Below are 12,233 nucleotides of genomic sequence, written 5' to 3'. Positions count from 1 at the left end.
ACATTTTAATTAAATTGTGGCAATTTGATTATGTAACTATGAGTATTTTAAGAAACATTTCATGAAATTTTGCCAATGGTTTTCTGTCAGAGACTCAGATTATAATTTCATGTTTAGAACTAATTAATCAGGGAAATGAATTTAATCTTATAGATTTGTTTTTCAAAGCATAAATCTGTTATACTTTGTGTTTTACAGTTTCTACTAATGTGTTAAGATATAAAATTAATTACTAATATTAATACTGAAACTGTCTCTCTTTGTTCCTCTTGTGAACTTTATTGAATAGTCAATGCATAATAAATTTATAAATTAGATATGAGTGGAACTTCAAATAGGTAAGTGATCATTACAAAGCACAATGCAGAACAATTAATATAGTCAATTTCCAATTAAAAATGGACAAGGTTGTGTCTCCACAACCATGGTTTTTCTCATTCCAGTTACCCTAAGTCTAAAAACAGTGTGTGTGTGTGTGTGAGAGAGAGAGAGAGAGAGAGAGAGAGAGAGAGAGAGAGAGAGAGAGAGAGAGAGAGAGAGAGAGAGAGCAGGCAGCAACTTCAGGCTGGCCATTTCCTTTTTGTGGGAAGTTGAGAAGATACTAACTTTGAGACCCTAAGAATTCCTGATGTGCACTTCCTATACAAAAGCATATGTTACATCCATTTACACATGCAAGAGAAAATCAAAGCCAAAGCTGAAAGTAAAATGGACATAATTTTAATGGATTTTTTAAAATTTTTGTGCATTGGATTCAAACAGCAAACTGTGTGCACTCAACTGTTTTCACAATGTTGTCAAGAGATCTGTGTCTTTTTACCATTTTACACACAATTATTCATTACAATATGTTATCCGCCTTGTGGGAATCAGGGGTGTGGCATAGTAAGCAGTGGTGGTAGTGCACCTAGCTTTTATATTATCTAACTTGAAAATATTTCTCTTCTATGATTCCTTTTTCGTGATAAAAATAGTTTTCACCAAACGTTGGTGGTGCACACGCACTACCATTCATGCTTGACATCACACCCCTGACAGGAACACATGTTCTTATTTTGTTGATAAAAAGTATTACAAAAATTCCCATACAAAAACTATTTTCATAGAAATCTTGCATTTCCACAAATAAACCTGAACATTTTTTGAAAAAAAAAACTGCTCAAGAATTTTGTTCTTTTAACATTGTGACTATTATTAAATGCAGTCCACCTCAAAGTTCTGTCAGTACTTTTCTATAGGTGACATATCCCCATTCCTTATCAGTGAAATCTGCCCAGGCTCCATCAAGGTCTTTATATCAGGAATGAGAATTTCAAATGGCAATACAGAACGTCAGAATGAAATCTTCAGTCTTCCACATCACCAGCAACACTGAGCCCTGTTGTACAATATATGATTAGGATTGCAAAACATCATCCTTTAACTCAGAATCTCTAAACCAACCGTTGCTTCTTTATTTCTGGTATAGTTTAGGGTATGGGTTTTGGGGGGATAGGTGGGAATCCGATTGGGTCACCTATTAAAGTACTTGCTGTGAATATTTCAAGAAAAAAACATTATTGCCTTCATAATTGCCATTTATATCTCAATTCATGACACAGATTATTAAAAAAGAAAAAGAAAGAAAAGTAACGGATGGTGGTCTGTCTACTTTCTGTTCCACATCTATGGAATTCTGCTGTGTATACCACTACACTCTTTCACACTCCGTAAGCACATGTTGTCTATCCGGATGATGATTATACTGAGTACTGGGGGCTAGTGACATTATCGCTTCTATTGTCTTGGTGACCAGGGGACTGTATTGTTTCTTGCAACACTACAATTTTTGCTGATTCCACACATTTTTATTATTATAACATTTTTATTGGTTACCCTTTTGGGCACCGACATTCCGCCTCCTGGCAACAGCTGAACTTCAGAAGGACCCTGCAGTTTCTCCCTGGACTGCATTTGAAACCAGCCACAACATTTGCATGTAACATTCACTCAAAAGAAGGGAGGAACCCATGATAAACAGTGTAACCCCGTGTAACTTGGTTGATCCATGGTGCTTGTAAGTCAAGTCTGATCACTGCAACTGCTCAGATCACAGAGTCTCTAGTTCATAGACACAGCGGCATGAGGTAACTCATTTTATTTTGCACAGGTTGCATATTTCCACAGGAAACATTCTCGCTAAATTGTTTGGAAAAAAAAAAGGACGACAGTTTGTGCTTGGGTGGCTGGCCTCCCAGCTTCATGCCATGGTTTCTTTACCTGGCAACCTTCTGTCGTTAAATGTGTGCATGTTGATAACTTCTTCTGTTTTCACAATGACTGGGGCCTGCGGCTTATGTTTTAGCCGACGCTGGCACTTCAGGGACATTCTCAGTTCTTCCACCATAGCACTACAGAAGGACCTCTACAGAAGAACACAGAGAGATTGGACATTATAAAAGTGACAGATGGACATAATATTATAGTCATTCTCACAGACTGGCCAGCCTGCCAGCCTAAAACATTTAGATTACTTCATGATGATTAAAACAAATTATTACATTTTAATAGAAGACACATAGAATGAGAGTATTACATCATTTGGCTAGTTTAAAGAAATTTGCCACCTGGTAGTAAAATAATCTCTCCATTAATCATTTCTGTTATTAAAATATATTGAATTAGATATTCTTATGATACTATGTAAAGTTGATTAGTATTATGTTGATATCTACCTTAGAATTTAAACACAAACCAATCTCTACCTGATACTCAATAGTGTTTTCTAATTAAATATAATAGAAAATGTACTTTTTGGGTTACAAGGTGATATACACAAATTTTCTCTAAACATTGTTTCTCCATTGTTTAACTCAAAACAACAAAAATTGCACTCAGACAAACATAAAACATAAATAAAATTTCTGGAATTTAATTACAGGCTTTGCTATTATTATACCTATACAACATTGACAGTGACTAGAAACATACATGATACAATCATGAAATGAGAAATTGTCAAATTTTTAACACCCAAACAAACATAATCTGTAATTCATTATCAATGCCTTCATAACAGAAAGCTAAAAATAGTTTACCCCAGGAGAAAAGGATAACTATGATTTTCATCTTACTGGCAATAAATTTTCCACTAATTCTGCATGAATATTGAGGGCTCATTAGTACAGCTTCTGGCTATTCATATTAGAGTTATTATTGTGAAATAAAATTTTGTTAATCTCTTTCCTCACTTGATTAAGACACACAGAGGACAGATCCCTGAACCAACTTAATTCAATAGTTGAAATTTAAGTGATCTGAGACTGAAATTAGGATCTTCTGGGCAAAAATCAAAATGTACACAAGATACAAATGTATACATTCATGAAAAATCACAAGATTTTAAAAGATGATATGAAACATGATGAGATAATAGTAGATATTTTAAGACATACTATTGAGATAGCCATTGTTGCTTTGGAGTTTATCATCTTAGGATACAGGATAAAAAATTATAGCATATGTATTTGATGTTTTAAAAACATTTTGCATGTATAATCTTTTGTGACAACCAAAACGACATTAAAAATTATTTAGGCCTCACTGTGTCTGTGCAAAGCACTCAGAGAAAAAGTGACTTGCAACTGCTCACACACAGTAAAACAGCCTCTCTATAGTTCTGTGATTTTGACCTAGCTCTAATGTCTTTTTATTACTTCATGGTATATCCTCACCTTTTCTAAACGGTTCTTTAAACCTGGGGTATTTTTTATTGTTGTTGTTGAATCACTGGAGGTGAAGTTAGGTAGAAGAAGATATGCTTATCAACATATAAGAAGCACGTCAAATCTGTATCTCCTGTTTTCTCCCACCAAAAACTCTTGGAATCAGTCCCCTTGTCATTACCTACATTCCTACTACATTTCCATATTCTTTCTCTTTTCTTCACATCTGTTCATCCCCATCCTCTCTGACTTCTTGTCCTGATACTTGCTGTGCTGAGCCCTTTAAAACTTAGTGTGACTCTATTTATTGCTTCAGTGTACAACTAAAGTTTTATTCAGAAACTTCTTCTACAGGCTACTTTATCTTCATTCAATTTAGTTTTATTCCCTCAGTGTGCTACCCTGTCATTTTTTTATCTCTAGCCTCTGAGTTTTCAGTGTTCCACTCTTGATGAAGTACAAAGAGATTGAGTTCTTGTTGCTTATGACCGTATATGCTGTTCAAACAGCAACCCAATTAACTATAGCTGTGCATGACTCCAGTGTTTTATTTTTATTTTAAGGTAACTATAAATGCATTGCATAAGGTTTGTTTGCATCTTAGAAGCTTCATAAAACACATTGAAAATCTTTAAGACTTTAGTAACTTTGAAATAGTAAAACAATTAATGTATTAGCACTTGTAATGGGTGAAGATTAGATGGTGGCCATCAATTCCCCATGAATTACAAAATTGTTGCCTGGAAATTATGTATTGTGTGTGAAATTATAGCTTTTGACGTTCATGACATTTTAATTTAAGGCTCTATATGCCACTGCCAGCTGGTACATTGGAACGCTGTTGCTTATTGCTTAATACCTTCTATTAGATGTATTTATTAACAACATGATGATAATGATGATGAAGATGGTGATGATGACAACACGGTAGAAATGGAAAAATCTGACTCCAAAAGGGGGAGGAATACATTGTCTTGAGGTAAGATAGTCTTGACTCTCTGTTGAAACATTTAATAGAAGAATTGATTAATATAATATAGTTAATATAACAAAGATAAAGCTTGATCCCATTGACATTTAAAACTGATATGAGATGTGAATGTAAATAATTTGAAAGATGGCTTTACTTAATATAGTTTTCAAATATCAGCTAATGTTTAACATCTTTTTCAATCTTAACCTCAGACTATTTGATTGTATAGGTTTCAAAACAAAACAAAATATAAACATTATTTTTGTGCTAAAGGAATAGGCTAGGTTGCTTGTTTTCATGGGAAAAACATCAATGTGCATACATATTTTATTAGGAAAGATTCTGTCTCATTATAATAAGGTATTGAGTTCTTGGTATTTGGCGCTTGCTTCAGACTATACGTGGATGTGTATGAAAAGTTTTAATTTAATTAATGTCATATAGTATCAAATTTATAATGTTAATATAAAGCATAGATAAAATCTTGCTTAAGCTAAATATCCAGTCATTTTTATTTATTAAAATAAACAGTAAATTGTAACCTCATTTCCCAAGCAAGTACAAAATAGAAAAAACCTTTATCAGAGTCTTTAGCATATAATTTTAAAATACCGATTTTGTTAATTTTCTCTCTGAATGAGCTGAAATTTCTAGCAGTTTCTTCACCTATCAGTGTGCCATTACCAAAAAACGGTTTTGTTTATGAATAAAATCATTATAAGACAACAGGTTTTCTCCTCTTTTTTCTCATTCCAACCTCCAAATAAATTTGATAACCTTATTTGAAGTAGAGTTCTGATTAATTTTTATTCATTTCTTAACATGCTACCCTCTTTATCTACCTCAGGTCTGAATTGTAAATTCCCAAATAGATATGTGTTATGTGTCTCCAGAAAAATCACACAGAGTTTTTCATGAGCCTTTATTCTTTTAGTTTGTGCTGCCAAAAATTTACTACAATGTTTAAATATAGCTTTAATTTCATATCATTCAAGAGAGACCAATTGCTTTTCTTAGTTCTAAATATGGATTGGGATTTTCTTTTATTTACCTTTGAAATGTCTTTAAAATATTCATGTGCACTTAATATGACTTTCCTAGACTGTCATAAGGAAACAGGAGGGGGAAAGAATGACAGGAAAGAGCAAGATGAAAGGAGACGGACAGCAGAGGGGAAGGAAGGCGGAGAAGAGGACCAAGGGAGCAGGGGCGGCAGGAGTTGCCTGCAAACCCTTGGGGTGGGGGTGAAACCGGGTGGTGTGTCCTTCAGTGCGGGACGTTCCTTACAGGGAAAACAACAGTGAATGTTTCTCCACATTAAGGTAACAGACTACACAAAGGAAAAGAAAGGGACAAGGATACTAACCATCATTAAAAACCTCTTTTAGAAAGTTTCAAAAGTTTACTAAACAGTGTCTGGATGGTATGGTGGCACTAACCAAATAGAAGATTCCTGAAAATGAAAATTTAAATCTTTCAGCTGTTAGCATGGATAATTGCATTAAAATAAGTAAAACTCTTCATAAAATTTACTACATTGAATGAAACAACCTGTTATTTACACATCCCTGGAAATGAAGGTTTTGAATTCTTTTATATGCCTCATTTGAAAAGCCCTATGCTATATTTTTATTATAAGTAAAAACATAGTCAATACATAAATGATTTAAAATTACCATTGTTGGTTTTCCAGAATTATTTTTTCTTAGTAACTTAACTTCCTAACCTATAGATGTATGATTCACAATGTGGACAAACTGGGACAGCACAGAATGGTTCAATATAAGAAATCCACCTGTAAATATGCTCTGACATATTTGAAGCTTACTTTATGTTAAAACCAGCAGCTGATGAAAAAGAACTAGATGCTTTGTTTTCCAATTTAAGCTTATTAGTCCTATGTTAAATAAATCTATATTTTATGTGACCTGTGGTTCTATTCCTTAAAAGTAAAAAAAAAAAAAAGTAAACATTATTCTACTTTTCATCAAAAAGTATTTACAATCATTTTTTTGCCTAGAGGGACTGAATATCTATGGAAAGATTTATTAGTCATTTATTCAAGAACTGTGAAGCACATACAGTGGGGAAAACCAAAACAGTCATTGAGATCAGTCGCAGGAAATCACATTAAATAATATGTAATAAAATGACTAAAGTGTATAAAACATGTAAATGTCATATAATATTTATAAAAATATTAGTATATTAAGAAAAATAAATGTAATTTAGTATGACCAAATAAAACTTTACCCCTGACTTATTTGATTGAAACTGGAAGCTTTTAAAGAAATATCAAACACCTAACACCTTATATATCACAAATGTGAATTGACCTAATGGACATGACAGGGAAGCCATGAATTAAGTAAATTCATGGCTAAAATACCGATGCTCAAACATTATAGTAATTTTGATCTTAATATTCAGTGTTACTGCAGCTTTTTTGAAATAGTAAGGACATTTACAAAAGCCTTCTCAAAGGAAAATTTACACATTAGATTTTGAGAGATAATTTCGCTTAATTGCTGTAATTTTAGAAAATAAAGCGTAGCCTTGAAAATACAAATTGTAATTCTCAGGTTTAGACATCAATAATATTAGAGCAGAAGCAGGAACTTTGTTATTTAGCTTTCCCTCTCTGAGTGTTGTGCTATAGTACCAGCCTCCATTGTCCTGAGTCCATTGCCAACTGAGCATTTGCCTAGATTCTCTTCTCTGTCATCTTTAGCGCTTGGTTACTGAAGTTATAACTCAAACAGAAAAGGTATACAAAAATGAAAAAGTATCAGTCAGAGCATTAAACAACAAAGCATGCTACACTCAGCCTGGGGTGTTTTATAATAATAAACATATTAATAAGTACAATATATATGCAAAATATAAAGTATTCTCAGAAACCTTGACTTTAAACAAAATTTACCCAATATTTTATATTAACAGTTTTCAAGTACAGTGAGATGGAGAAAAGCAGAGCACCACTCCACATTTTTATATTCCCCTTACTTCAATTAGAAAAACCAATAAATATGGGCGGCAGGCTTCAGGAGCTTTTCAGTCAGTACAGAAATGGACGCTTTTTAAGAAGGTGTTGATCATCACATTCCTGCTAATAGTCTCATCCACACAACTAAGAGGCAGGCTCAGGAAACTGTGCTGTTAAATCGAAGCAGCTACATGTACCAACTTTATCATTTTAATAATAATATTAAAATAACAAATGATTTTCATATTATAATTACATGAAAAATCTTGATTCTTATTCATTATGATCTTTTTTTAATTTAAAAGCTTTAACATTTTAATAACGTTAACAATTGTATATAAAAGTTGGCTCAAACCAGAACTTGGTTGTAGTTGCCTAAGAATAACCTGATACCTGCTGGTTAATCCCTCCTCCCCTTCCCTATCCTCTGCTGCCCCAACTTCTGGAAACTGCAGTTCTGCTCTTAGCCTCTATCTAAGCAATAGTTACAGCTTCTACACGCTAGTGAGATCATTCTTAAAACAAGGGTTGCTATTTGCATACATATAAGAAATGACAAGCTCTCATATCACAACTTTTAAAGTATTTTAATTATAAATTCACAAGTCTGAATATTGAGTCTTTTTTTTAAGAAAACCTAAGAAGTCATAAACTCAGTGACACAAAGGTGTGCTATCTACATCTTTTAAATTTTAAAACCAGTTCTTCAAACATTGGTGACTGAAATAATTAAAAAGTGAGTATGATCAAAGGCTTCAATCTGCTTATCCAACTTAACAGTCTAACGTACATATGCTTTCAATACAAATTCACAGGGAAAGAAACAATCAAGAAACATGTAACCATAATTTGGAGAGGAGACTCTGCCGCTAAGAGTGCTCCCTGCTCTTACAGAGGAGGAGAATTTAGTCTGCAGGACCCACATCAGGTGACCCCAGGACATCTAACCTGTGACCTCCATAGCTACCTGCACTAATATTCACAGACCCCCCCACACAGAGACATGATAACATTAAAGAAAAATATTTTTAAAAGAAACAGTTAAGTTGGGCAGTGGTAGTGCACTTGGGAGGCAGATCTCTGAGAGTTTGAGGCCAGCCTGGTCTACAGAGTGAGTTCAAAGACAGGCTGCAAAGCTACACAGAGAAACCCTGTCTCAGAAAAAAAAAAAGAAGAAAGAAAAACAGAACCAGTTAAATACTTATATTTATGTAATAACAACTAATGAAAAAAGAGGCCATGAATTTGAAGAGAATAAGGAGGGGATATGGGAGAGTTGAGAGTGGGGAGAGGAAAGGGAGAAATGTTATACTTAATTTATAATCTCAAAAATGAAAGAAAATACTAAAATAAAATAAACAAAAAGTAAACTAAATTTCTCAGTGCATTTTCTACAACATGAAGTTGTTTAAACAGTACTGGTCAGTGTCTCTGGTTTTGGAAAGCATTAACTAACTCTGGAGATGCGTTTTCTTCTCTATCAATAGTAAGTTCAAGGTCTTGGGATCTTCTTCTTTCTTTAACCTAAAGGAGGAACTATGTTTTAAGACCTGTAAAACCACTTACTAAAAAGAGGTAGAATAATTATTTGTCAAAGTCCAGCCTTAATCTTAAAAGACAGTTCATGGTGATACAGAGGATGAGCTATTATTACCAAATAACAGGAATGGATTAGCTGATTTGGAAGATCAGAGAAGAACATGAAGACAAACATCCTGTTTTGATGTAATTGATGCACACATAAAAGACATGTTTAAAAGTCATACAATCACAGGAAACAGAAGAACACCAGGCTTCTAGATGGTGACATAAAAACGACTCCAACAGGACTACTTACTTGGTTTTACTCACAATTTTAGCTTGAGTTCTAAATAAGTGTACACTTTCCACCTGAAGACTCTTCCATTGAACATCATCCTAGAACTTCTAACTTTTGAAAACTAAAATGCAGTTGAACTGCTTCCAATGAAAACAGCCGATTAAAAGTGTAGATACTTGTATTTTATTTAGGCATAACTTGTAAAATGTAAATGTTGGAATAAAGTAGTCATGTATAATTTCTTAGACTGTTTGTATTGCTGGTCTTTTAGCAATACATAAATTGTTATAAAAAGCAGGCTTCTGTTACACCAATTCTTCAAAACTCAAAAAGTAATTTAAATAGAAGGCTATGAGAACAGTCTGTTTTAATTTTGGGGTTTCTATGAAACGAAATTCACCCAGCTTGAAATGTGGCTTTCTTTTAAAACCTCAAGATCTTTTGTCCTGAAAATAAACTAAATAAGTCTGATTTCATCTTACCAGAAATCAAAATGAGCAGTTGAATTTTCTTGTGCCTCCACTCCTTATATTTACAGTTATCTACTATATTTATTATAGATTTCAGACATATTAACTATATTTACTTTGTGGTTAAAATAATAAGTAAACATTTGGGGCATCACTTTGTATTTTCATGTGAAGGAACTCAGTAATTTACATACAAGTTATACAATAAAAACAATGTGTATGGGAAAATTCATTTTAATTACACAATGAAGGAAATATTCCTAAAAATAAAACAAATAAGAAATATCAAACTGTTATGCTATTATTCTTGCTGGAAAACAAAATGGTACAGAATTATGTCTACCATTTAAAGAAAGGCAAATTCAAAATAGTTAAAAAGTGATTTTATAGATGAATTATTATATAAGAAATAACTTTATAAAAATTAAACTTCTTAGAAATATGTTCATAAAACCAGTCATCATAGTTAATAGAGAATCAAAATTCTTTCAAATGTTTGTTTATGTATTTATTTTTATATGTCTGGGTATTCTCTCTGTATGTCTGTGTATTTAATGCTTGGTGCCCATGAAAAACAGAAGAGGATTTTGGCCTTCCTAGAACACTCCTAGAACTCCTCCTGGAGTTAAAGATAGTCCTGAGCCACCATGTAGGTGCCCAGAACTGAACCCAGGTCCTCTACAAGAGCAACAAGTGTTTTTAACTACTGCAATGTCTCTTCAGCTCTGAGAACCAAAATTCTTTGCTAAGCAGCTTCCTTCAGTTATAAGGAACTTTGAGTAGAGAGATCCATGGCCCTAAAGTGAATGGAAAGTGTCTGAGGTGGGCAAACTTTTCTTTGAGTGTTTATTTAAATTCAATTTTTACTGGATTCTTAGACAGCATTTATAAAGTCAAAGAAAATATAATCCTAAATTTAAATATACCTACTTATAAATTATTTACTCAGAAAGTAAAACATCTTTATATAATTTCAAGTTGTCATGTAAAATATAGGAAAGTGAATAAAATATTTATTTCTCACAAGAATTAACATAAATACAATTTACTCTATCTTTATGCATTACTATTTATAGCAATATTCAATTGTTACTTTGAAAATTACTACACCAATGAGTAATTATATGAAAATAAAATTTGTAATTTTAAAATCATTAAAATACAAATTTTTCAGCTTCATCTATCATTTTTATCAAGCCTGCCTTTTGTTTAACTATAAAACATATAAATATAAGAAAAGATAGACATTCAAGAACTTTGGTTTCAAATTATATTTTAGAAGAGGAGATCTCAAAGACATTTTATTACAACATTTAAATGATATGTACTATTATCATTTCATTATTATCATTAGAGATGAAAATTTAGAGAGTCTATCACTTGCTCATAAATTTCAACTATAAAATTTGAATTCAGATAGGGTTTGTGTATCCTGTTTATTATAGCTCATTCAGATAAACACATTTTTTCCTTTGTAAAATCCTGTCAACTTGAGGATGACGGAAGAAGAGGAAGCTGACAATGGAGCCTTGGGGCTGGGTTATTGAATGGCAGCGTTTTGCTCTTCTTTAACATGCAAAACAATTCATTGCAGATACGTTTTCTTAATAAATATTAATTGGGAAGCGTCACAAGTATTTACTTTTATTTTAATATTATTAATAAAATCTAAGCTAAAGAAATGATAAATGCACAATAAATTAAAGTATGGGTTTATGTATATATAGATGATAGATAGATAGATAGATAGATAGATAGATAGATAGATAGATAGATAGAAATATAGATATAGTTCACAGTAAAATTCAGAAATATGCTCAGTTATGATTAACTGCTGCATCATCTAGCCAGTGACATTTTCCAAGAAAAATGGAGAAATGAAACCTACCTAAATTATCACAATAAATAGGAGGTGTTGATATTAATAAATCAATAATTGTTTAGTCTAACATATTGAATTACCTAGAAACAGTGATATTCCCTATTGTATATTTTTACAAATAGTTGCAATTAGTTTTATTATTGATTTAGTGATAGAGAGATGATAGCTACATTAGACAGATCAGATTAAGAGAAGTGTAGATGGAAAAATAAATAGATACATGATAATTAGGTAGATGATAGACAGATAGATGATAGACTGACAAATGGAAATATAGATATATGATAGATTAAGGATAGATATGAGAGAGACAGAGACAGAGAGAGAGACAGAGAGAGAGAGAGAGAGAGAGAGAGAGAGAGAGAGAGAGAGAGAGAGAGATTTTTGCCATGAGAAATT

General features: G+C 32.5%; 1 protein-coding gene across 7 annotated transcripts in view; it reads right to left on the bottom strand.

Moving 5' to 3' along the window:
- Positions 1–698: 698 nt before the first annotated feature.
- Grik2 (glutamate ionotropic receptor kainate type subunit 2) overlaps positions 699–12,233 on the bottom strand; it is a 631,845-nt gene continuing 620,310 nt past the window's right edge. For 5 of the 7 annotated variants that reach the window (XM_052751379.1, XM_052751385.1, XM_052751380.1 and 2 more), the window contains one exon: positions 699–2,404. In XM_052751379.1, coding sequence (XP_052607339.1) covers positions 2,240–2,404 — 165 coding nt within the window. In that variant the 3' untranslated portion in view covers positions 699–2,239. Of the gene's footprint in view, positions 2,405–4,563; positions 4,703–6,043; positions 6,131–12,233 lie in introns of all 7 variants that reach the window. The other 2 variants (XM_052751382.1, XM_052751381.1) reach the window with 2 other exon arrangements.

Source organism: Peromyscus californicus, unplaced genomic scaffold, assembly GCF_007827085.1.
Source record: "Peromyscus californicus insignis strain IS unplaced genomic scaffold, ASM782708v3 Scaffold_22__1_contigs__length_63687245, whole genome shotgun sequence".
Classification (NCBI taxonomy): domain Eukaryota; kingdom Metazoa; phylum Chordata; class Mammalia; order Rodentia; family Cricetidae; genus Peromyscus; species Peromyscus californicus.
The sequence above is the reverse complement of the archived record's forward strand: the minus strand, read 5'-3'. Positions and strand labels throughout refer to the sequence as shown.